Below are 27,542 nucleotides of genomic sequence, written 5' to 3'. Positions count from 1 at the left end.
GAGCTGTATTTATAAAATTAATTGAAAAAGGCAAAAAAGATACTATCCAAGGATCACAATAAAAAATATTACTCTAAAACAATCTGATTAGTTTGAAAACCAGCCCAAAACTATTAGTGTATTCCTCCAGAAGATGAAGAAAAACATATTTGTGACTTCAGAAATTAGAAATCATCTTCTTGTCAGAAACATGTTTTATTATTGTATCCTCCTTTTATGATTGAAAACCAGCTCTAAAAAAGTACTAATGTGTCTGCTTGGCATTTTTCATTTGGTCTGAAAATCTCTTTTCCCTCCTCATATGGCACTTTTCTCATAACTACAATTTGTCCAGAATCAGAGGGAGTTTCTTCAGAAAAAAGCCAATGGGCAATATATAAGACATACTATTTTCTTAGAGTTTCTGGTAAGAAAGCAAGACAATATTAACCAAATAAATTTAATACAAGAAAATAATGTTTAACTCAAAGTAAATTGCTTCGCATTTAACCTTTTTTTCTGATTCTAAACTAGATGACTTCTATTCTTAAAGCTTAAGATAAATTGGACATACAAATCAAAATCAGACCCAAGTTAAAGAAAATGGGATGCCAAGGACAGTGGTTTAGCAAAAGTAAACTCAACAACACAGTTAAAATTAACTGGGAAAATTTTAATTAATAAGCATCAAATGTACTTTACATTGATAACTGCAAAACTGAAATTGTGACATTTTAAATATTTTTCTCAAAAAGGTTAATTTTCTTTTTCCTGGGAAACATGGAGATCCAACTATAAGCATTTACGTGGCCAGTCTAGGTCACTATGGTTTAGTTAACGCTGCTATCCAAACAGGTGTCACATTTCCTGTCTACAATAAGGTAGACTGAGCTTCTTGTAGTGCTGAATTTTAGCAAAATTTCCATGAGATAATTTAAAGGAATGTCAAATTTTTGAAGTGCAAACTCAAACTCTACACTGGGATCACTTTTTTGCTTGAAGTGCATCTGACTTGAGAATACAGGTAATTTTTCTTTCTTAATTCCTTCAAAAAATATTTCTGCAATAAGTCTTGTGTCTTCTTTACTACGACTGGGTTGTTTTTAAGAAAGATTATCAGCTCTGTGGTTAGTCTCCCACAGTTGATAAAAATTTATCAAAACATCATAATACAACTTGCAAGAAAAAAAGCTGTCTTTCAAAGGCTGCAGGAACAGGGAAGAAATAGCACTTCTTATTTGTATAAGCACAAACATTTACAGCTAGTGATACTTCAGGTAAATCAAATATAGTATTCAAAAGTTCCATAAAAATGAACAAAAGATACATGTTTACTTCCACTGCTCCAATAGTCAAACGTTAGGTCTGTATGAGAGCTGCACTGTAGCAGTTTCCTGGTCCAATTTAAGGGTCCGAAGTCTTTTCTGTGTATTTGGCCCAATGATGTCCACATCCCAGATAAATTCAGTTCAAAAAATGGAAATTAGTGCAAAGACCCCATATAACAAAGCACAGGGATATGCTACTAGCAGTTGCTGTCCTTCCATGGCTAGTGCAGAAATAAAAATTTTGGAAGCAGAAAAACTACACCATCCAATAATTCCAGCCGTGAGAATGATTCCTACCATTCCTCTGTAACCGAAAAGGAAAAACAAGGAGGGCCAAAAAAGACAGATGAGGTTAGTTACGGAAGAACACTACAAAAGCAATTTTAAATAAAAGCATTTTAAATCTACATGTAAACATCTGCAGAAATAACTAAGATTTTTTTCCCCAAAAATGTTCAAATGTACTCCACACTGAACTCAGTGATGCTGAATTCTCCCATGTGATAAAAGCTCATTTATAAATACATTTCGCTCCTTTTAGCATAGAGCTTCTCAACCATGGCACTACTGACATTGGGCTGGATGTACTTTTGCTGCAGGCGACTGTTCTGTGCACTGTTAGGATGTTTAGTAGCATCTCTGGCTTCTAGCTGTAAGATACCAAGGGCATCCCTGCTACCCACAGTTGTGAAAACAAAAATTGTCTCCAGCTATTGCCATATGTCCCCAGGGAGTAAAATTGCCCTTGGCTGGAGAACAATCTTTTAGTAGAAAATATCTTCTGTAAAATTCATATATAAATATATTAATCTCAACAAATGAGAAAGTGAAGCAGTTTCTGCACTGAAAATCTGAAGCATTTTTATCCAAGTCATCATCTTGCCAAATCTCTGGTATCAAATAGTTGATATATGCTCTTCTCTTAAACCTGTTTTTTAACTCTGTAAGTGTAACAAAGCCCAATCATAGGTGGTGTCCAGCACTAGCCACAGAAAGAGCTTGAACTGCCGAGAGAGTATCTGAGCACTGGACACAAGGAGGAACTTTATTGGCAGTAATTTACACTTCTTTTTAACCTCACCGAAATCATTATCTAAAAATTATATTTAAATGTGCTTACGAGTACATCTGAGAAAGTGATAGGTTAGTAATAACCTTGTGCCCCACTCAAATGTTCCATTTTCAGTTAAAGAGCTGCCAAATAGAGAATACGTTTATTATCCATTCACTTAGTACATGCCCAACATATTCAAGAAATCAAATATAGTCTAAAAAATATCAAAAAGAAAGTATAATTTTAACTTCACGTTTTCCATGCTAAATTTAATATTTAACAATCACCACTGTTTAATTCATTTACTGACACTGTTTAAATGAACACAAAACTTGTGAAATTCTTTAACGTAAATAAAAGCTGAGATAGTATTAAAGATACCATCTTCAGTGTTCATCACTGAAAAGCATATAGCACAGTCCTCACTCACAAGAGGCACTATCTAGTGTGTATGCTGAATCAGGGATTTATCTTAAATTGATGGCAAGTCAATCTTATTACACAGAATCGGTCAATCAATACCCAAAATAAAGATCAGTACTTACTGCAAAGAAAATATCACTGCGAAGCTGGAAAGTAGGATCATGGGAAGAAGACAATATCCAAGGACACTTGCCACACAACCAAATGAAACACCTGTCATACTCATTAAGTTTAATAAGCAAAACATCCCTAGACATCCAATTGCACTGATCCCATATACATAGCCAAACTGGATTTTGCCAGCCTGTGGGTAAAGAAAAGATTATAGGTTAAAGTGTAAAAAAAATAAGTTATTTTTGGCCTTATTTTACCTAAAATGGTTCATGTAGAAGATATTTAATTTATGAGCATCAAAATCTACAGAGATATCTATTCTTTATGCAAAGAGGTACAATATTGAGCAGATTGGCTTTCATATCTTCCTTGAGAAGTTTCAAGTATCCACTTCCCAATACACAAATATTTGGTTTTTCATTTTCCAGTTAGTATTTGAGCTTGGCATGGAAAGATACAAAATCATGTACAATCATCTAAAGTATTCCATTTCTAAAAAGAAATCTGGTTGATTTTAAGCAAATAAACTATAGACAAGATGGAAAGCCATCCAGAATGTTTGGACAACAGCTAATGTCACTTGAAAGCACCTAATTCCACCAAAACTGCCTCAAAGCAATTTATTCTCATTGGCAGATGTAGCCATAACCTTTTTAACAGCAGAAATAATTTCATCATTCATTCTCTAAGTGTGTTAAGAGGAGCTAGGAGAAAGAAAGCCAAGATAAGCAGGAAGCCATGGTTCTGTGGGACGGAGAGGAAAAAAGTGAATAACAACCAGGTGAAAGGAATATAATGAAAGATATTTTTTCCTTTATTTTTCCAAATTGTTGGTTGATTTATAAAGTCTTTTGACCATAAACAAACAAACAAAATCTCAGGATAGTAATGGTTAGCTAAATTGAAGTTATAGCGCCATTAGTCAAGCTATGTAAATAAACATTGTATTATTGTATTCAGATCACGTTATCACTAAAATCAGTCTACAGAGAAGTTTGTCAACTTCTGATATGTAAAACTCAATCACGAGAATGCCTCTACAAATTATGTTAAATGGAAAAATCCTTGAGATTTTGTGACTCAATATTTATATATAAATACTTGAGAGTGTAGAAATTTGAAAAGTTTAGTTGAGATCATTGATAAATTCACTCATGTAGTAATAACTCGTACTTGCACAGTGCTTTAAACTTTTCAAAGCATTCTCACATGACCTGTCTGCTTAATCTCCAAACAATCGTGTTAGTTAGGAAGCACAGAATTATCTATGAGAGAGCTGAAGGATTAAATAACTTGCTCAAGGACAGAGTAGGAGTACTGAATTCACTCCCAGTTTTTCTGACTGAAAACCTCAACATCTGCCCATTACATCACTCATCTCTTCTAATTTAGAGACCTAAATAAAACAAATATTAACAATTATCTTTATAACTTTTCATTTTCAATATGTTTTATCAGTCTTAGGGAGGTGGGAGATAGGGACTAAAACCTCTTATTCACTAATCTTTCAATTCATTTGAAGTCAAAATAATATACAGAAATAACCACCATCACAAGAAAACACTATCCAAAGTCTAGAAATTTAAAAAAAAAAAAAAAAAGAGCAAGACTAAAACATTTTGTCAGTCTCTGAAAAGAAGGAATTTTGATGAAGGAACAAAGCCACACATATTATTTATTTATTTATTTTTGGTGTTTTCCCTCTTGGAACAAGATATTGTATTTATTATCAAGGGAGAAGTAATGAATAGGTATAAATTCAAGCAACTTAATACCATTCAAGATACATCAAAAACTTGATGTATAAGCAATCTCAAAAATGGCTCTTGGTGGAACATTTAAAGATTGTTCTTTAACCTCACACTGAGAGTTAAAATCTTACCAGTAACAATGTGGCTCCAAAGGCAAGGCAAAAAACCATGGGTCCTGCCAAATCGGTTTCATTCATGATGCTGCCATCTGCTACTTTTAATGGATGTAACACTGTTAGTGTTTTTTGCCAGATATGGTCAAAATTGATACCTAATTCTAAAGGAAAAGAAAAATAAGGAAGCCAGTTAGGATTTGTAATATACCTTTAGTTTACTAGAATCTATGTTAGAACTGGAGACAAAATTAAATATCCAGCATTAAAAGAAGATCTAGCAATACCAGATGTTATTTCGATGAGTCCTCAATACCAGTCTTTACTGATTATGGTGCATATTCCACCATTATCTAATTTCTGGTTTGGTGTTGGAAAAGGTATCAATATGATGAAACAGATACTCTTAGCTATCACTGCACATCAAAGAATACATGGATAGGGTTAATAGTAAGGAGTCCTGTACTTGGGGCTTCAGCAATGCGTGGAGGCCCCCCCAAAATTGTATACAAAACTATGTCTCTATGTATATGTGTTTAACTTTCATTAAACTTTCAAAGGGTACTGAATTAAAAAAATGTTCAGAACCACTGCATTATGGGTTTGGAATACAATCTGAAACCCACTATACCTTTCAGTGATGTTACTAGTTCTTCCAGCTTATTTCCATGTAGAATAATCAATACCATGCTATTTCCTTTTATTTCTTCCACTGATAGAATTGTTAATATGAAGTAAAAGATGATGCTAATAATATATTGACATATTTATCACTTTTAAAGATCTATTAAAAATCCGGTCCCCTCTGGCTCAATGTGGTTTCATATATAATCTGTTCAAAATGGGTCACTTAATAGAAAACTATTTCCTGCAACATTATTCTTTTAAAGGAAAGGATAACTTCTCTAAACTAAGGTTAATTTTCACTGATCCTACCTTCCAATAAAGGTGGCTCATCCTCAAAGTTGTTTCCATAGAATGGCTGAGGTGTAGTTGGAGTGTATGCCTGAGTTGGCTGGTAAATCTGCCCGGTATATGGCTGCTGTGGCTGCATCATGTCTGGAGGGACAAATCGGCCTTGCTGCGAGTAGTCATAGCCAGCATTATGTCTGTAAATCAAAGTAAGTTAGTTTCATTTCTCAAAATTATGTCAACCCTCCCCAACAGCTGATATCTCTGAGACTAGAGAATCTTAGTCATGCAATTCCTAGGATATCTACTTTGTCAGGTTTTATAAATAATGTTTGAAATGATTACTAAGATCAAGCTGATTATCTCCAAAAAGTTGTCTGTGTTTTATAGGGAATCTTCCTGTTGATGCCAACACTCAGTTATGCAGTACTTAAGCATTTTACAAACTATTAAACTTTTAAACGTTAGGTCAACAAATAAAACTTAAAAATCTTGTCTGTTTTTCTCTCCTGAGTATATATGATATAAAGATAGGTGTAAAATCATATTTATGCCTGAGACTATGAATGAAAACTTAGGATGACAGACTTTGTACTACATGGTATATAATTTTCCACTGCAATTTAGATTTCCATTGAATAAAAAATCATTCTTTACTCTTTGTAGTACGTTACTTTTTGCAAGTGTGTAAATCTCTTTAAGAACAACCATCAATTTCAAACCACAGAGTGGAATAATCGAGTTTTGTGAAAGTTTTCTGAATATAAAACATTGAGTTCGCCTTGCATTTGAATACTGCTTTTAATTTTTCAAAGTAGCTGCACACCTACTGTTTCATTTGGTATGTGCTATACAGCAAATCCTGCATTTTAGAGGGAGAGACCTTACCATGGTTATTTTAGTGATGAAAACAATAGGAAACAGGATACTGAGCCAATATTTTTTAAAAATTGTTACACCATGCTCTGGAAAAATATGACATCTAGAAATGGGACTAATCTAATTACATAGTAAGAAATACAGAGGTAAAATTATTGTTTTAAAAGATATATATATATTTACAGTAAAAAAAATTTCATTTTTAGAATAAGCCAGCTAGACTCAGTTTAGATGATCCCAATTTTGTTGGCAACGCCCAAAGCATCATAGTCGGGAGCCAGTCAAACATATGTCTTCTCTCCATCAGGCCTGATCAGGGTGTTGACTTTGGCCTTCTCAATGTCGTAGAGCTTCTTCACAGATTGTTTACTCTGGTGTTTGTTGGCCTTGACATCCACATGAATACAAGTGTGCTGTTGTACTCTATCTTCTTCACGGGTTGGGGAGAACCTGATGATGGCATAGTGGTCAAGCCTGTTTCTCCTGTGGGTGCTCTTCCAAGGATATTTGGGCTGCCTTTGGAGCCTCAGTGTCTTGGGCCAGGGGAAAGTGGGTGACAGGCACATCATTTTTTTTGTGGCTGTGGACACCTTTAAGCACTGCGTTCTTTGCTGTCAAAGCCTTTGCTTTGGCTCTGGGAGGGGTAGGGTTTCCTTCTTTGCTTTCAGTGCCATCTTTGTAAAAAGGGTTTTAAAAGTAAGATACAGAGCTGAGAAGCCTTAGAGAGCCTTTAGTCTAATTTTTAAAAATTTTATAGTTCTTTTTTATAAGTATAAAAATCTAATGACCTCCATTAATTTTAAGTTTTTAAAATTAAATCTTAATTTTAAATTAATTGAGCATCTTGATTAAAAGCAAATCAAAGCAATGGCTAATTTTCAACTATGCACTGCTCTTTGGAACTTCCAATGGTGTTCTCAAGACTCACCACATTAGTCCAATCCATGCTGAAAAAAAAATACCATTTATTTTAATGACTATATAATAATATACAACTCACCGCAACATTATTTTAATAGCAGAAGGCAGAAAACAAAATAATATGAATAACTATCAGTAAATATGTTGTGATATGAGCATAGGCTACTATGAGCCTGTTAAAAGAAATGAGGCAACTGTATGTATGCTGATAAGGAATGATAATCAAGAAATATTCAGTAGGAAGAAAAAAACCAATGTTCAAGATACTATACACCATATACACCCATCATGGCTTTCTAGAATATATCTATATGCATATGTATATATGTTATACATATAGATTATACATATAGATTTCTGTATTTCTATATATCATTATATAGATAAAGGGACCTGGAAACAGAGAAAAAGGACTTAGTTTTCACGTCATAAACGTACCTTTGTACCTTTAAAAATGTTGCACAACACTTATTAAAATTAATTCTCAAGTGTTACATGTAATATATAGGCATATATTACTGGCAATTTCCAAAAACATAACTAATAGCCATTTTGAATATTACTGTGTAAAGCACTGTTATAAGTGTTTAATGTGAAATATCTAATATTATCTGCACCACAACTTTAAGAAGTTAATTTTATTAACCTCCACATTATAAAGATATGGAAACTGATATTTGGATTAAAATGATCTGCCCATGTGTACCAGGATTCAAAACTAGACATTTTGATTCTAACTCTTAAAAACTGTAATAAAAATCACTCCGAAATCCTACCTTACAGAGACAGTTGTAATATTTTTTTTCTGTATATGCATTTCCTCGGTGATTTTTGTATGCAAATATGTTGCTTTCTATTTACTTGCACCTATACACACACACCCCACAAGTATAGCTGGTTGAACTATGACAAGAATTCACATTTTTGATTTACTGTATTGATCTGTTAGGATGCATCATAAATCTACATCTGAGTTTATGAAACAGCTAGAAAAAGTTCCATATGAAGGCTTCTACAATCAGCATAAACAGATATACAATATACAATAGTGGTTTTCAAACTCTGATTTTAGGACTCTTTTATAGTCTTAAAATTTATTCTTGAGAACCCCAAAGATTTTTTAATGTGGGTTATATCTATCAATATATTTACATTAGAAATTAAAACTGAGAAATATTTAAAATATTTAATTTAAAGTAACAATAAATCTATTATATTAACAAATATTTTTATGAAAAATTATTTTTAAAAATTACTGACAAAAGTGGCACTCTATTATCAATCTCGTTTATGTCTGGTTTAATAGAAGTCAAATAAAAATTCTTATATCTCTGCATTCAATCTGTCGTGATACATTGTTTTAGTTGAAGTATCTGAAGGAAATCAAGTGTTGCTGACTTTCAGTTGGAAAATAGAGTATTTTTAAGAACTTTTTCAGATGACCACGAATATTCCTTTTGAAACTACACCAACACTCAAAGCAAAGTGGTAGTTTTTTAAACTTAAGTTGCAACATAGAAATTGAAACAATATAATAAACTTTTTATACTGTTTCATTAAAATACATCCATTTGTCTTGCACTTTGAATATATCCTTTCTTTACTCATTTTGTAGCATCATGCACTGGCCATTTAGAAAACATTAGTAAGAGTTATGCAGATCCTCCAAATATTGACCCATTTCATATAAAAAAATATATATATCATAAAAATATTTTAAAAATCACGTTAGTGTCATCACTGCTTGCGTCAGAAAAATGATTACTGGGCAGCCTGACAAGTTCATGGTGATGAATACAAATTTTCCAAAATCCTCATTTTTGCCTGAAAGCTCTAATTTGATCATTGGCCACACATAATATTGTTTTCCTTGAAGTGATAGGCTCATTTCATTAATTTATGAGAAAATATCTGCCAAATACTCAAATCTGAATAACCATAGTTTATTATGACAATTGTTCTTTCCAATAAAAATTGTTTCCATGAAAAAGCAGCTGATTCAGCTTGAGACTCAAATTGCATAGGGGCTTTTCCTAATCACTGTACTTCAGCATGAATTAAAGTGCTTTATGACTGCTACAAAGTACCCATTTTATCACAGAGAATATTTTTTAAATGTGTGTATTCGAGAGTCAGAATAAAATTATAATTCTTACTGCTTCATCAAGGGCATCCTTAAATGAAACTGGTTCTCCCCAACAAGTGTGTTGCAATGAAGAATACAATGATTACTGGGACAATTTGATGCCATTGTCTACTCATATTCAGGTGCCAGCAGTTTTACTATTCACTGCTTCTGCAACATCAGTACAAATGTCAATGTACCTCAAAAGGTATATAATATCTTAGTATTGTAATAAAAATAGTTTTGACCTTAAAGACTCTCTGAAAGGTCTCAAGGATGGATTCTCTGGAGTCTGCAGTCTATACTTCAGAACCCCTGATATAGATCCAGAAATCTCATGTAAAGGAGAGAAATACTGCATGCAAATGACAGCTTCAAAGGTGGCACTATCATTCCTTCTACAAGATTCAAGGTGAGAAAGACAATACCATAGAATTTTACTATTTTCCTTTTCTAGTAGGAAAATTCCCGACTCCTCTGCTGGTTTTAAACTAAAACATAGTATGGTAGAGATAATCTTTATAGACTAAATCAATTACAGCAGGAAAAGTGGCAGATGTAAACCTGCTTTAGCACTGAGTACCAAAAAGAAACACAATGTCTCTTAACATACTTGGTTGGCTATTTAAGGCCATGAAAATCCTTAGACAGTGCACAGGACATAAAGGTATTACTAATTAAGTAAAAAATAAAAAAAAACCTACTAGCTTTCAATACTTTAAAAAATATGTAATTGGTATTACTATGTATTTTATAGGCATATCTAGAAAACAATGTGAGTCCAGTCCAAATGTGACATTCATTAAACTCACCAGATTAAGATCAAATAGCCTTTCATTTTTTTTGTTTTTATTTTTGTTGTTTTTATATGAATATATGAATGATACCTACAAAGTACCCATAGAGGAAACTGCAAAATATTAAAGCTGATTTCGTAGGGAAGATGCAAAACTATGGACTAATAGTCAAGTCAAACTTGAAGACAATCCAAGTCATATGCTATCTGAAACTAGATTTTTATCAATAGCTAAAAGTTATCAGCTGATCTTTGTAACCAAGTTAACAAAACAAAGAAAATGTTATTTGATAAACTGAGATAGATATTTAAAATATCATTAGATTGCAGACCTAACTGAAGGTACATATAGAAATAGAGGGGGCCCATTTTTTTAAATAAAGCTCAGAAATCCAGTTACTACTGCTAATATATTAGGCTTCTTGTTTCTCTAGACTTCTCTAGACATCATCTATAAACTCATATTCCTTAAATGGCAATAATGGTTATGTACCTGGGACAAAACTTCTTTACTAGTACTGAAGCACTGTTTACTGGTACATAATTTGGTTGGAATGGAATTATAAGAATAGCTAGCAACAGAATATCTAAATAATTGCACTGGAAAACTGAAATGAAATAAGTGGAATGATAAATAACATCTTTAAGTGATGCAAACATGGACAGGATAGGAAAGAAAGGCAGAGACAGATAAATCTGGGAGGTTGAAATCTAAATGGAATAGTTCTGCTGAGTCCAAACATCAATATAATTTGTTTAAAAACAGGCCTGCATACAGACCAGGTTTTCCAAAGCCCTACGGCTGCACTCTGGCCATACATTCGTTTGTCCTCTTTTACACAGAGCAATCACAAAAAAATACATATTTAGGTAAATAAATGAATGAAAATTTCTCGACATGTTTCCAATTTTGCCCAATTAACTGATGAAAGAGATAAATCCTCAATGATATGTAGCTGAGAATTTAACAGAAAGGAAAAAAGTGATTCATGGAAAGAATTTTTAACATGCTCACTTCTCACAGTTCACTGTATTAAGTTTTAGGGGGAGAAAACCTTAGAACAGGGCTCCCCAACCTCCGGGCCGCAGACTGGTTTCGATCTGCGGCCTTTTAGGAACCAGACCACACAGCAGGTGTGGCTTCATCTGTATTTCCAGCTGCTCCCCAGCACTAGCATTACCGCCTCAGCTCCACCTCAGATTGTCAGGCATTAGATTCTCATAGGAGCACGGTGCCGAAAGGTTTGGGGACAGCCGCCTTATATCAGGTTAAGCAGATTCAAGGGGTCTGTAAGTTGTAAAAAGTATAATCTATCCAAGACAGACCAGACTGTGGGGCTGAATTTGATTTTTGCTTTGTTTTTTAAATTCTTGGGCCCTTCCATTCCAATTTATTAATTCAAACATGTTCTAGTACTACATGTTTCTCTCAGACTGATAGATATAGTCTTCCTTTCCCCTCATCCTAGGGTAGTCTCCATGAGGTTTTTAATTCACAGCCCATAGATGAACATATGATGACACATGAGCTGTCTGTAGTCGCATACACATTTATGTGGATGTTTGAGTGCATGCACATATTTCTCAGAAATAGACCCATGCTTTTCACTAGATTCTTAAAAGCATCCTGAACCATCTAAAAAAGGTTAAGCAGACCTGGTATAGAAAACGCTTTCACTTGATGGGAGAGTGATAAGATCATCTTTAAGGTCCTAAGAAACTAGGGATACAATGGCTTAGCAGATATTGGTAGAAAACCTCCAGTTAGTGTATTCTTGCCACAAATACCACAAATTATTTTTAAAAATCAGTTTTCTAATAGTTCAGAGCTGAAAGGTTTTGAGTCCCTTTTCAATCTGCAACTGCCAACTCACGTGTATTGACCATAAGTTTTAGGTATAAATAATAAAAATGACCATCCATTTCTATGTGAAAATCACCTGATGAATCACCTGATGACTCATAATAAGAAACTTACACTGTTAAGTAGCGTCACTAAGCACTTTCAATTAATGTCAGGAAAATCTGAAAGTTGGGCTATTTTAACTATTAAGATAGTCATCAGAAAATTTTAATTTTTAATTGGTCCTGTGGACTAATTAGCATATCTTTTAGGTATCTGAACTTCTATCCATATATATAATGATGTAGAAATACTATTACTCCAAAAAGTTCAACAATCTACTTTTCCACCCACAGCACACATGAAAATTTTGCAGAAGATACTAAACTAAATAAGGCAATCCCTAAAGAAGATACTAAATAAGGCAATCCTTTCGAACCAGTGCCCTATATCTCTCCAGAAAAAGGAAGATTATGAAAAATCACATTCTTGATATGGGACATATTCACACATTCGGTTTCAGGCAGAAACACACATTCTGGGTACATGCTTTCACTGCAATCTTGACTAAATAAATTGCAAAGTTGAAAAGTTACTTGCTATAGGGTCCACCACTTCCTCCATAATCATAGGGCTGCTGTGACTGGTCATCGATGCTGTAAGTTGTCTGGTAGAAATCCGTGTTTAAGTTATCAAAGCCTGACATTGCAAATGATCTGCAATAGAAGAGAAATGGCAAATACTGCTTATGCACAAGGTCCTACTGAATTCGTTCCTGATACTTTGCTTAAGCAAATCTTCCCAGAAGATAGCAAATAATTCTGAAATCTTAGGAAGCAGCATTTGGAGGGTGGATCCAGGAAGGCGAGGAGAATGCTAAGGAATTGTCTAGTCTCTAACTCACGGCCTGGGAAGACACCTCCACTTCAAGGAACTGATATGCCTTGGGTTAGGGGCCGGGTCGTGGGAGGAGTGGTTCCATGGGGTCTAAAATAACAACAAAGGCGATTCCGCCCCTCGGGACAGGGTTTTGTAACTGACAACGCGGTTGCCTCCTTGCAAAATAAGGTTGGGACCTGCCAGAAAAGTGTAGGCTCTCATAAAACCGCCCCTGAAGTGCAGGGGCAGCGTCACAGCAAGGGCCTGAGAGGGAGGGAGAGTCTCAGGAAAGGACTGGGCGCGGCGCCGAAAGGCGGCAATAAGCCGCGTTGCACAGGTGTGGGGAGAAGCGGAACAGTGTACCGTAGGCCTGGGGCACTCACCAAAAGCGGAGGCAGCGGCAGTAGCTCCAGCAGCCCCAAGTAACCCCCGACCTCAGCTGAAAACCCTGAGCTGGCCTGGTTGCTACGTGTTACAGGGCAAAGAACTGCTTCCGGGGCACGCTCACTTGCGCAGGCGTGTTGGCAGATTTTGCTTTCCTGGGTTAGACACCGACGGGGCGGGGAACCCGATATGGTGCATGCGCAGTATCGACCAATGGGAAGCGGGAACTACTTCTAGGAGCTAGTTAGCAGGAGGCAGAAAGGCGCAGGCGCAACAATTGTTAGCAGGAAGGGTTCTTCGCTCGAAAGAGGACGTGGAAGAAGACGTGGCAAGCGCTGATGTGGGACGGGCAGAGCCTGTCTCTTGTCCACAAACTACATACTCGCTCTCTCTCTCTGGAGATTCAGGCACTGTGCTAAAGAGTTTATGTGTGTTATTTATCTTTAGGCCCTAATGAGGTGGTTACTCTGTTATTCTCCCTTTATAGGTGAGGCTGTTAACTTCGTTTAGTAACGTTGAATGCGATGTTACAACTCTGCTAGCTGTGCTAACTACTGGATGTACTGGAGATACTATGGTGAATACAAGCTAGCTGGTACTGCTCACCTGGAGTTAGGGAGGAGGTAATCAAACAAATACATGTGAAATTGTTACTAATATTCTTATATGCTCCATAATTCTTTGAAGGGGCGTAACATTTATCTGGGAATAAGAATCTGGAAAGCCACTATGAGAAGGTGATAATCAAAAGGGTGACTAGGAGTTAGTTATTAGAGAAAAGCAGGAAAAGGGGAAAGGGGAGGAAAAAGAAATGGAAGGGAAAAGCATGAATATTTCAGACAGAGACAGCAGCCGGTGCAAGGCCTGGGATTAGGGAAAAGGTATGAGTCAGGGTTTCTCAGCCTCTGCACTATGAACATTTTGGTCTAAATGATTCTGTTGTAGGAGGTTGCCCTGTGCAGTGTGGGATGTTTAGCAACATTCCTGACCCTCTATTCACTAGATGCCAGTAGCACCCCCTACCAGACTTGAAACAACGAAAAATGTCTCCAGACATTACAAAATGTCCCTTGGGCAACATCAGTTTGGAAATCACTGGTCTAAATGAAGCCAGGGTTAATGAAGCACCAAGTGAGGGGAGTCACATAGGAGCTGAAACTGGAGCTACAGAAAGGGTCAGGAAATGATGTCTTGTTGGATTCTGGTGTTCTAAAAGAAAACAGAAACCACTGAAAGTTATGAACCGACGAGTGACATAATGAGATTTTTCTTTAAAAAAAAAAAAAAATTGTTGTGGCTACTGTGTTAAATCACTTTCTCAAAGTGGAGGAATCCTTACTACCTTTCACTCCCCTAACTCCAGATGCCATGGTATTAACTGATGAGCAAAACTGTCTTCAGGATTTATAGTACTAAAGTTTATACTGTGAGCCCTTGCATTTTATGCTGGGACTAAAATCTTGTGGTCCTGACAAAAGCCATGACATTGCTCTGGTACCAGTTTCCAAAGGAATAATAAAATTTCACTGGTTAAAATGAAACAAACAAGTAAAAGTAAAACAAAAAACATACTCCCTATCCTACAAAAATAGCAACAGCAAAAAATTAAAAAAAAACCAAAGACTGTACTTTTGAGAGGAACAGGCAGTTACCCTTTGAGGTTTTCTACTGCATCAGAGAACTTCCGAAATTGCTCATCTAACTGTTAAATTTACTACCTTTTACAAACTATGTTATAATTTATTGACATAGGTACCAGCTGCACAACTGTAGGTAGACTGACCATAAATCCTGATATGCTGGAGACAGCCCCGTTGACTCATTTTATGCCTGATACTTTTTAGCATAATTATTAATATAGTCCCCTTTTCACTCTCAAAAATATCCCAGTTTGATTAATAAATTATATGATTGTACTTTAAGCTACATTACCTATGAAGCTTAGTTTCTAGTTATCAACAATATGCAATAATCTATCACTTTATCTGCTTAATGATCTTATGATTGAAAAAAATTCTAGTACCTCTTGGTTTCCTCTGATGTTTCTTCCTATCCCAAAGAGATGTTACCCTTAAATTTGAACAAAATACAGGAATATAAGCATTAAAAATTACCTGTTTAGGATGCATTGTTCAATATAGATATTATTCAAATTATGCTTCTGAGTGTGAAAGCACTTACATATTTCTTGGATTTTCTTTCGTCTCTAGCCCCTGCTACAATTGAGAAGCCAAGCAAGAAAATTGAGTTACATGATTAAATCTTTCATATTGTTTGTTCGACTTTGAAACATAAGCCAAGGTATCCTGCAGAAGCTCCTCAGGAATTTTGAGAACATCAGTCAATTTCATGGTTAGTCAGGTAGGCGTTCCTTTTTTGGATTTTTTTTTTTTTTTTTTTTTTTTTTTTTTTGGTGTGGTGTTGAGCCTCCTACCTCAGGACAGGCTCCAGCAAGTTATAGTAAAAGAAACAAATACTTGGTAAATGTTTTGACTTCTGTTAGAGTCATTAAGCTGGCCTCACTAGGAGTAGAGAGCCTCAACCAGGTCAACGATGATGGAACATCAAGTGGGTTTGTAACAGCTGCCTAGTCTTCCACTGGAATCTAGTATGCCAATTATCAAACTTGTAATATAGAAGAAAGAACATTCTAATCACAAGTAATACCTTTTAATTAGTTTGACATTCATGTTAGTATGCACACTAACACTTCACAAACACAAAAAACTTCATTTTTGTTTTTGTTTTAGGTTGGCAGGGGAATTGTACTTAGATATCTTAGAAATGCCTTCTTTCACCTCTGTTTTATGTTAAATATGTCATGGGGAGTTGTGCCAGAAAATTATGGTTTGAACATGGGTAGTTTTCCCTACTTTCAGCTATATCCACAATCACCAAATAAGGTGGGGATTTGGCAGCTGTGAGCGAGTCATATTAAATCCCACAATGCAACCTAATAATTATGGTGAAAATTATTGTATGTGCCCAAGATCTGTTTTCACTACCTTGAATATTAATTATGTAACCCCATATCCCAAATATGACAAATTACCCTTTATCCCATAGGAAATTTCCTCGTCAAATTCTGCTTCTTTTATTTCAATTATTTTACTTTGAACAATAAGTTATTGTTTGGGGAAGACAGATTTACCAATAACAACATTGGATGCTTTTGGCAGAGGAATTTAACCCCAATTTAACAATTATTCTTGGAACTTTGGCTTCAATATTGCAAGTGCCTCATGTTGTTGCAAAAAAAAAAATCTTTTAAAGATAATTTTTTAAGCAATATTTTCATTGTAGGTATTTTCATTGTAGAGATCACAAACACCCTCTTAAGTAACAAATAAAGATATTTCTAATGTTAGGTTAATGAATATTGTGGTTTGGAATTAGAATTTCCGTGACAGTAGTGGAAGTTCTTTTTTTTTTTTTTAATTAATTAATTTTTTATGGTGACATCGGTTAATGAAATCTGGTAAGTTTCAGCTGTACATTTTAACAATAAGGCATATATATATATTTACTTTGCATGTTCACCTCCCATAGTTAGATTTCTTTCTGTCACCTCATATTTGACCCCATTTACCCCATCTACCTTCCCCATCCCCTCTACCCCCTGCCCTCTGGTAACCACTAGTCTATTGTCCATGTCCATGAGTCTCTGTTTCTCCTGTTCATTTGTTGCTTTTAGGTTTATATCTCACATATAAGTGATATCATGTGATTTTTGACTTTTTCTGTATGTTAAATAACCTAGAAGGAATAATGTAAAAAACAGCCTCAGAGGACTGGACTCTAGTGATGGCAGAGTCCTTCCTGCCAAAGGTGCAAGTGAAGCATTTGAAAGATATAACAGCTAACACCTATGTACACTTAGTATGTACCAGGCACTGTTATAAACACTTTACACCTTTTAACTCAATTGCTTTTCCTAACAACCCAATAAGTAGGTGCTCTATATATGACATACAATGAAACTGAAAACAGAGTGGTTAAATAACTTGTGAAACATCATTAGACTAGGAAATAGTAGACCTGAGGTTTGAACTCAATCTGGCTCTGAAGTCCTCATGGTAAACCACTAGACTGTATCTTATTGTGTTACATAATGTGAATATGGAAAAAGGCAATATTTCTAGTGAATACACTACTTTACCTAACATGATTATGTATACACACACACACACACACACACATACACACTAACATTTAGCGAATATATTACTTTACCTAACATAATTTTATATATGTGTACATTATATATATATAAAATGTATAAATGCACACTAAAATTACAGTTAGTTGATAATTCTATCTGTATTCCCAAATGTGTATATATTGAAGTTCATAAAAAAAATTTTTTTGTAATCTTCTCATTGAGCACATGACAAATCACCTAATGTTTAAGTTTACTCTATATTAGTCATGTAATTTAATTAATAATATATAGTGATTAAGGGTGCACATTCTGAAGCCATTGCCTGGATTCACATCTTCTACTACTAAACTAGCTATGGATCTTCAGTAAGTAACTTAGTCTTTCTGCCTTTTCTCATGTGTAAGAGCAGGATAATGACAGTATTCATCTTATTTGGTTACTAGGATTATATGAGATAATGCATGTAAGTCACAATGCCTAAGTACTAAGTATTCAGGGAATGTTTGCAGGTATTATCATTGCTGAATCTATATAGCTACAGAAGTAATAGGATTTTGTCAGCAACCAAAATGGATTTTTAAAAAACTATAATGATTGAGTTCGAACAAACTATTTCTGAGATTGATTACACACATTTCACTCTGATGCTTCCTTGCAGATTCTATATTCTTTTATTATTTTTCTTTTGATACAGTGAAGTGTATTAAAAATACACTTTCTTTATCTTCTGTCCCAGATTCCCAAATTAGGCTTGTATGCATTGTAAATTTTAATCTCACAAATATCTTTTGATGTCAGACACTATTGGGTAAGAACTACTCATACATTAGAGCAGTTATTCTTGAAAATTGTGAATAGTGCTACCCATATTTGATTTTTCTCAGTGTGATTTATGTTATTTCAAACACTAAAGAAAATGTGTTCATGTTTCTGCTTTATCTCCCTTTCTCTCTTCTTCTCCAACACATGAAATTTATCAGGAGACAGTGCTTAAGATGAACCATGTTGTGGAAAAGATGTTTATTTGCAAAGAAAGAAAATGGTGGTGTCCTAGCCATGTAAAACAATTGGCATAGAAATTTTAATATATAATGTTTCTTAAAATCATACAGGGATCAGGTTTTGTTATACTCAGTGAAAGAGCAGCCTAGAAATTACTACAAGTGTGTAAGATATTACACTTATTTTAGGCAGTTCATCTTTTATATTTTTTGGTTAGAATTCTTCATGATTACCTTCTCAGTAACAGACAGTTCAAGCTACCACTGCTTATCATTACAGTTTAACTCTTTGCGGTGATAAATAATATAATGTTAAACTCTTTTATTATAAGCCAGTATTTCTAGGGCTGGATATTGCTGCTCTGGGAGTTTTAATTCAGATAAATATAAATATAGACTTAAAACATTCTTGTTTTAACTTCTTATTTTGCCTTATATATGCCCAATCTACAGAATTCTAATTTTTTATTTTAATTTGATTTCATAGTTAAAGCCTTGATAATAAAAATGTCTCATGTCTCACGTGAGTAAGAGATAAGTCTCTAGACATGGGAGAGGCAGCCACATGAAAACCATGTATCCTAGTTTGTGGCCCACATGCAGTAGCACAGCCTTTTTAAAATCATTATTCTTACTTTCTTTCATGCTTTTCTAAATGTTGGAGAATGCATGTTCCCTGAGCAGACAGTGTTTACTATTATGGTTACTAGAGAGAGCAGGTTATTATATCTTAACCAGAATATTTTTCATGTACTTAGATATGACTTTTTGTAATTCTGACTACTAATTATAGTACTAATTCAACTCTTTTCCTTAAATGAGGATAATTTTATTTTAAAACAATCAGAGACATGGGAAATCAAACTTATGATTGTCATTAAATTCTGCAAATTTAGATCTGGAAGTCAAAGACAAACATATTTTTACCTTCTGATTTTATGTTAAGCAGTCAAGATGTTTTTGACTCTTCTTTTACAGTCTTAAATTTGTAGAATTTAATGAAAATCACAAATCTCCTACTGAGATAATTAATTTTGCCCACCAGGAGTAAATATGAACATTTTTTGACTCTCGCTAGCATTTTATTTTGGAAAGATTGACATCATTTAAAAGTATAGTTGATTTTAGGTTTATAAATATTTCTTTCCTGGGCTTTCTCTAAAAGCTCTTCCTGATAACTCCAAAACTGACTCTATACTAAATGTCGTTAACATACTCCCCTTACCAATCTCTAGAAATTAAATGTCTTAGCTTCACATTAAAATTAGAAGAGGGCCCTATTAGGTTAGCCTGAATTCACTGAGATATCTCCAAAGTGAACAAAAATAGAGTGGTCTTCACAAACAAATCATGATATCGAGTGCCTCTGAAAATGACCAACACACTGCTCGTTTGACTGGCTTTATAATGAAAATTATAGAGAATTATAATGGATAGGAATCTTGAGATCATTCGTTCTCTATTCTCTGATTTTACAAATTGGGATCCAAGGCCAAGAGAAGTGAAAAGATGTATTCTAAGACCTAACTTTCAAGTGCTTCCTTTATGTTTCTGACCCTCACGGGGCCCCAAAAGCCTAGCCATGAGCTCCTCTGCTCTTGCCAGTTGTGTCCCCTACCTACTGGGAAAGGTTCTCTACCAGGCTAGTTCTCCCATCTGTCACACCAGCTACATCCCACTTGAGGTCCTCAACCTAATTGGTTTTACCTTCCTACAAGCTGGTGAAATTATTCAAACTTATCTCTCCATGGGAACCCAGGATCACTTCACCCTATTGTTAATACAAAGTCAGCCTCCCACAGTCCCTCTTTCTGAGTGTAACCTCTACATGGCTACTCTTGGCTTCTGGCGTCTTTCTCACGAGGGCTGTGAGAAATGCGTGATTAAAAACTGCTGCCAATGTCACCTGTCCAGTGTCAAGTATTATATGTTCAGCCAATCCCTCCTTTACCAACAGTGTGAATAGAAGAGCAGAACAAAGGATTTGATCATTTTTACTAAGGTGGCTAGTGTCAGATTCATCGTTGTGTCTTTTCTGTGACTTTCAGATGGTGAATGACAAAGGTGAGATGATAAATAAGTGAGTAATTGTAACCATCTAATTACATTGGAAACTCTATCAGGATAGCAGTCTTATTATATTTACTTTATGTCTCAGTTCTAGGACATGGAATAATGCTGTGTTTGTGGTGTTTATTCATTTATTTAACAAATATTTATTGAGAATTTATCATGTGCCAGTCACTATATTCAACAAACAGACTCTTTGTCTGCCTCTTGGTGTTTGAGGAAGTCCTGTTCTCCCGTCTATTCTGCAAGTTGGCTGCAAGCTAGCCATCTTCAGTGGTCTGCTTGGAGCAATGCTCCTGTTCTGCACTGCTTCTGGCATGATGCAGTCACTAATGAGTATCCATCCAGTTAGGCTTGCTATTCTTTGTTTGTGGACTAGAGGTCCAGACCAGGAAGAGACTCCCATTTGCAGGTTGGGATAATGTTTATAGTAAATTGCCAGTGGATGTCAGTGATGATGACATTCGTAAATGAGAAGCTTTTATTGTTCTCCAAGACTCCATAGTCCTGAGAATTACTGAACATGGGATCATATCTTGAGAATCTATATATTTTTTTCAAGGCAGGGATGAGTGGATACATTGGAATCCATGGAATAAAAAAAAAAACCCCTCAAAACTCAGTGGTTTAAAAAAACAATAATAATATCAATTTTTCTCACGAATCTGTAATCTGGGCAAGGTTTAGCAAGGACAGCCATCTCTGTCCCCCACAGCTTTGGCTGGGAGACTTGAAGGCCGGGTATTAGAGTCATCTGAAATCTCCCTCATTCACATGTCTGACTATTGATGCTGGCTGCAGGTTGGGACCTTAGCTGACACTTACATGTGGCCTCTCCATATGGCATGGGCTTCCTCACATTTCAGTGGCTGAATTCTAAGGAAGAGCATCCAGAGAGAGGGCCAGCTAGAAGCTGTATCACCATTTCTACACCATCCTTGGAAGTGATACAGCATCACTTGTGATGCACTCTGTTGGCTAGACGAGTAACTAAAACTGGTCCATATTCAAGGAAAAGGGAAGTAGACTCCAACTTTTGATAGAAAACTGTTAAAGATTTTTTACACATTTTAAAAACTACCACTTCCCAATGGGGTACAAGTGGAAAAAGGAGTAACACATGTTTCCTTTTTTAATCAGAGTGACTGATATACATTAGTAGCAATGAAGAAATTAAGAAGAGAAAGAATGAAAGAATTTTAAATGTGTATTAGATCCTGACATGTGAGTAAAAGGCTCCTTTAAGACTGAGTATATTTGTTGGTGTTTCGTGGTTCTGTAGACACAATCTTATTATTATATGCATTTAGGGATACCATTCAATTACTAATGAAGTATTCTGCTTCTTACGTGCCATTTTTTCTTGGAAAAAAGTGATCTCTACCTAAAATACTTTATTCACAGAATAAAGCACACTTGAAACTATTCCTTAGAGTTCTTTTCTTACCTATAATGGCATACAACATTTGCTGTTTACTTATTTTATTTTGTTGATGATGCAAAAGTCTGACTCCTTTTTATTTCTAGCTTTACACATCAGTAGAATGTTTATGCCATGCTCATTTTGCCCCCTAGTGGCTTTTTATGTCTTCATTCCATATTTCCATTTAAGTTTCAAATCTTTTGGAATGTAAGAAGGAAAAGTACCACTGTGTTCCCCTTGCCACATACATTTCATCTCATAGTTGAGGAAATTAAGACCCAGAAAACTTGTGGGACTTGTCTGATGTCACACATCCAGCCAGAACTAGAAATTTAGTGTTGCTTTCCCATTTCACTGGAAATAAGTGCCACAAGGGCAGGACAGTCTTGTTCATTGATGAACAAGAACTGTGCTTGGCAAATGGAAGGTGCTCAGTAAATATTTGGTAAATGATAAAAATAAATGAATTAATGAATCAAGGCTAGAACAAATATCTATGGATTCCATGCTTTACATTTTCTACTGTGTAGTCTGTCTTATTCTCATCATAAATCATTCACATAGCACTTGATTCCATTTTACTCTACAAATGTTTCAACTCCTTGGGCTGTCTCACCCTGCACTTGTTTTGTCATTAGGTTCATTACATTATCATTCATTTATTCATTCAATGACAGTACCAGTTGTATCAGGTACCATGCTACCTACAGGGCTATAAAAAAAGTACTTTAATTTTTTTATTTAAAGTATTTTTATTTTTAATTATAATAAAATACACATAACATAAAATTTATCATCTTAACCGTTTATAAGTATACAGTTTGGTTGTGTTAAATATATTCACACTGTTGTGCAACCAATCTCTAGAATTTTTTTACCTTACAAAACTAACTCTGTATCCATTAAACGACTCCCTACTCCCTATTACCCCTTCCCCCAGCTGTTCATCCATTGATGAACACTTGGGTCGTTTCTACCTTTTAGTTACTGTGAATAATGGGTGTACACGTATCTATTCAAAACTCCTATTTAAATTCTTTTGGATGTATACCCAGGAGTGGAATTACTGAATCATATGGTAATTATATTTTTAATTTTTTGAGAACCTGCCATACAATTTTCCACAGTGGATGCATTTACATTCCCAAAAACAGTGCACAAAGGTTCCAATTTCTCCACATCCTGGCCAACACTTGTTTCTGTTTATTTGATGGTAGTCATTCTAATGGGTGTGTTATGATATCTCATTGTGGTTTCAATTTGCATTTCCCTAATGTTTAGTGATGTTGAGCACCTTTTTATATGCTTCTTGGCCATTTGTATATCTTCTTTGGAGAAATGTCTATTCAAGTACTTTGATACAAAAAGGCACTTTTAATTCATCAGTTACTTCTTCTGTAAATAGAAAAATCTCATCAACACAAGAGCCCCAGTTTCCGTTTTTTGATATACTATATCATCACTTATTTAAGATCTAAATAATAGTGATAAAATAATAACTAAAATCACATCTGTACCTGTTACATTGTTCTAAATGCTTTATATTGTTAACTCATTTAATCTGAAAAACATCTCTGTAAGGTGGATACTCTTACTATCCTCAGTTTACAGAGAATGGCATGGAGGCACTAAGAGGTATGTGACTTGTCAAAAGTCACATAGTTGCTGAGCAGTAGAGCCAGGATTTGTACCTCGGCAGCTGGCTTCAGTCTGTGCACTTAACCTCACACTATTTTGTCTCTCTGACACCCACTCAATCCTTCTTTATATCACCTTTTAAGTATCACCTACATCTTTTTTTGTGACTCCTCTTCTGTATAAGTTTGGATCGCAGATAACAAAAAATTAAATGAAATTGATTGTATTGTAAGAAGAAATTCATTACCCCTGTGGATGGCAAGTCTAGGGTACAACTTCAACAAACATCTTCGAGTCACATCTCTTTGGCTCTAATTGAGCCCCTCACCCATTGCTGAAGTAACCAAGGTGGCAGGGAGTGTGAATGTCTTGATTAATCTGCATAAGTGAGTCACAGGCCCACACTTGGAACAGGGGTGGTACCAATACAACCCGAACCACAACAACTCAGAGTGGGGAGGGTGGTCCCCATGCAGTATTACTAGACATCCATTCACAATTTATTGGTTTATTGGTTTGAGGGAGGGAGGCTGTTTGTTTGTTTGTTTGTTTGTTTTTTTCTCTTTTGGAACAAAAATGCAAGCAAAATGGTTGTTTTTAAAAGATTTTTGCTTACAATGGTTGGAGTAATAAAAAGGTAACATTGATTTAGTGCTTACTATATACCAAACACTGTCCTAAGTATTTTACACATATTGTGCAATTAATCCTCACAAGTACTCTGTGAGGAAATGCTATTAGCACCCCATTTTACTGATAAGAAAACTGAGGTACAGAAGTGCCCAGGTGTACCTGGAAGAGAACATAGTAACTCGCTCTGAGTGACTCGGTTTATGTGATGCAGCCAAAATTCTCACCCGGGCAGGCTGCAGAACCTCTTCTCCAGTAGAATTATAAGGGAGGTTGCTTGTCATGTATAGAGACTAAAGCCCACAAAAGAAACAGAATTCATCACCTATGCAATGCCTGGTATTCACTGTCAGGAAAGACATTAGGGACCCTCATTTGACTGACCCACCGTATACTTAATAGTTCAGGCTTATACTAGCATCTAGAATTTACAGATAAGGAGAAAATATAAATATGTAGTCTATTGTACTAAGTTTGTGCTAGACACTAATATTAAAAACAAATAGAGAATAGTTAGCAGTCCTTGTTTAGAGTCTAAGGGAATATGATTAAAAGTTAAAAAAAAACAACTATCTATGCTATCAGTCAGAACTATTCATCATCAAAAGCACCGACTATTTTATCTATAAGAATTTCAGTAACATTCTAGTTGTGCAGGTGAAAAAAAGCATAGCTGTAAAGAATCTCTCAAAACTTTTAAAAGAAACCAAAAGAGGTTTTTAAGTAGTTTGCAGAAGCAAGTACCAAGCTCTCTGACAAGTGTCCACATTTTCTCTTCACTCCCAATAAACAAAGCATCAAAGATAATATACCAAAGGTATGTTAAAGTGTTAATAGCTTGCAAAAAAGTTTAAGAGATTTTTAAATTTTTCTTTCAGAATCATCATACTTTAATGTAGTGATAAAAATTGTACAGGTTGGCAGTTCTTGTTAATGAATTGGAAGGAGGCAGAGGATCATTCTGGAGCCAATTTTACCACCAGATGTGTGATATTAGCCTGTTAGCTTTTCTTGGCTTCAATTTCCTTGACTGAAAAATGGAAAAAAACTGGAATGGAGATGTATCAATTTATCCATTCATTGAGCAGCTCTTTATTGAACACCTCTTGTATGTTAGGCTTTGGGCCTGATGCTGGGGATGGGCAACAGTGATGAACAAAAACAGATGTGATTCTTGCCCTCGCAGAGTGTGCAGTGTCACTGGGAGGAGACAAACCTAATTCAAATAATCATTCATCAAATAGTCAAAGGACCTTTTAGGACTTTTTATTTCCTAAATTCCATGTACACATAAACATAAAAGAATGATTTATAGAACACAAATTATGTGTTTAGTTCAGAGATCTGATAAATCTCATTTCATTTCTTAGACTCATTTTCCCCAGACTGTTAGTCATGGATATTGCAAACCACTCATGACAATTTTCTTCCTGTGAATGACATAATTGTCCTGGCTCATCATTGTAATAGTAGTTACTATGCATATTGAATGTATAGTTTCAGGTAATATTTCAGTCTTCATTCTCATCTCATTCTTAAAACTGCTTTTTTATTTTTTTCTAACAAGGTGAGATTGAAAAATAATAGTCTCTTATCTTGAAGTCTATAATAGCAGTTGTGATGTCAGTGTTTTCTTCAAATAAAATTTAGAGTTTAAAGGTGAGAGAGAGAGAGATGTGTTTTTTTTTTTTTATCCTTATAGTTTTAATGCAATATTCCTGTGTATCCCCTTTTCTTCGGATTTAAATTTTGTTGGTAGAACATAAAGATGTAAAATGAGATGTCTTTACTGATTCAATGATAACCCAAGGCCAGAAAGAGGTAGGCTTTTTAATTGCTTATTGTTTATTGAGTTTCTTCTTTGGCAGTTGATCTCTGTATTGCTTCATATACCACAAGTCAGGTTGTTAATTAAATCTTTTATAAAAGTTTTGGTTTAATCTGTAAAAACTATCTTACAGTTTCTATTGAGGTAGGAAGCTGTTTATTGAAAGTCAACAAGTAGCTCTGTTTATAATATTTTGCCAGCTGCTATTCTACCTTAGGCTGTGATTTCATGAAAAGATATTCGCCCAAATCATTGCTTCAGTCACCACCCCTTCAGCTGCACCAGAAGTGAGTGTGATTGGTTTAGTAGACAGCACTTTTTGCTCTGAGTCTATCTTATTCATACTGCTGGACTGAGAAATTATAGATCTGGAGCCATTTTTCACTTGGGTAAGCAAGAGGCTCTGATAATCTGTAGCCATTATAGCTTTCTTGCTCCTTGTCACAACAGCAAGGCTGCTTTGATGTAAAAGAAGTTAGGCAGATATTTTGGTTGAAAATGAACTTGTCTAAATCTTAAAGATTTCATCTGGGTTTTTCTGTTGATGTGAATCTTCTCTGCAAATATTAGCTTCCGAAAGCTAATATTATTTGCCTTGAACCACTCCAAAACCTAACTGTTATCTAGTAGTAGAGAATCATCAAGGCCAAAATGTTGTCTTACTTTTCTCTTACTCCTTTCAATAGACAGTCTATGAGAATATAAAATTAGTTGCAACTGCTTTTTTTTGTGTGTGTGTGAGTTTAGAGATATGCATCTAGAGGTAAGCTTTTTAATCCTACTCTTTTAACTCCTCAAGAATACTTAACCAAAAGTGGCCAGACCAATAGTTAGTAGGTATGACATTCAGCCTCTGGCAAATTTATCAATGGGTAGCATTAGTAAAGGATTGGAACAGAGGTTGGGGGTGGAGAAGGGATGGGTAAGAGGGTGCTTGAAAACACCATATAGGTGATATGATACTGTCTTTCCCAATCAAATACTCATCCCCCCCACTCTTGACACACACACACACACACACACACAGAGTCTGAGAACCAATACTGAATTATAGCTTTGAAGAGCTAACATGTGCCAAAAGGAAGATAAAAGGTCAGCCATGCACAACATAATCAAAGGCAAGTCCTGAAGTCATGTCAAGGCTTTATACTCATGTGTGGGGACCTGGCAGCACTGCTAATTTGCAAGCATTTTGATAAATCACAGTGGTATCAAAGCATTCATTTAGACTTTTGGAACTTCTAAATTATGCTCCGCTGTATATTATACTTAAATCTATTGGAATAAAT

General features: G+C 35.2%; 2 protein-coding genes across 4 annotated transcripts in view; one reads left to right on the top strand and one right to left on the bottom strand.

The window, feature by feature from the left end:
* Nucleotides 1-631: 631 nt before the first annotated feature.
* Nucleotides 632-13,652, bottom strand: YIPF5 (Yip1 domain family member 5). Of its 2 annotated transcripts, XM_025040649.1 has the most exons (7): nucleotides 13,501-13,652; nucleotides 12,835-12,954; nucleotides 5,699-5,871; nucleotides 4,781-4,926; nucleotides 2,907-3,088; nucleotides 2,428-2,501; nucleotides 1,520-1,611 (listed from the first exon to the last, which is right to left on the bottom strand). In XM_025040649.1, the coding sequence occupies exons 2-7, from the start codon at nucleotides 12,942-12,944 to the stop codon at nucleotides 1,601-1,603; spliced, it is 696 nt and encodes a 231-aa protein (XP_024896417.1). In that variant the 5' UTR covers nucleotides 12,945-12,954; nucleotides 13,501-13,652; the 3' UTR covers nucleotides 1,520-1,600. The 2 variants fall into 2 exon arrangements, with proteins under 2 accessions (XP_006923034.1, XP_024896417.1); XM_006922972.3 differs by lacking the exon at nucleotides 2,428-2,501 and having other exon boundaries at nucleotides 632-1,611.
* A 124-nt stretch (nucleotides 13,653-13,776) lies between these two features.
* The window catches only part of KCTD16 (potassium channel tetramerization domain containing 16), a 234,383-nt gene continuing 220,617 nt past the window's right edge, over nucleotides 13,777-27,542 (top strand). For both annotated transcript variants that reach the window (XM_025040766.1, XM_025040765.1), the window contains exons 1-2: nucleotides 13,777-14,124; nucleotides 15,712-15,862. The gene's annotated coding sequence lies outside the window, so the exon portion shown is untranslated. The remainder of the gene's footprint in view (nucleotides 14,125-15,711; nucleotides 15,863-27,542) is intronic.

The sequence above is a fragment of the Pteropus alecto genome, unplaced genomic scaffold (assembly GCF_000325575.1).
Source record: "Pteropus alecto unplaced genomic scaffold, ASM32557v1 scaffold78, whole genome shotgun sequence".
NCBI classification, from domain to species: domain Eukaryota; kingdom Metazoa; phylum Chordata; class Mammalia; order Chiroptera; family Pteropodidae; genus Pteropus; species Pteropus alecto.
Note: the sequence above shows the minus strand (reverse complement) of the source record. Positions and strands in the feature narration are given on the sequence as shown.

Excerpts from the sequence above, each read along its gene's own strand:
- YIPF5 (XM_006922972.3), bottom strand. The coding sequence starts at position 12,944 with ATGTCAGGCTTTGATAACTTAAACACGGATTTCTACCAGACAACTTAC. Across the intron at positions 3,089-4,780 it reads TTGGAGCCACATTGTTACTG|GCTGGCAAAATCCAGTTTGG; the intron begins GTAAGATTTTAA and ends CTTTACCCACAG. Across the intron at positions 1,612-2,906 it reads GCAGTGATATTTTCTTTGCA|AGGAATGGTAGGAATCATTC; the intron begins GTAAGTACTGAT and ends TTTCGGTTACAG.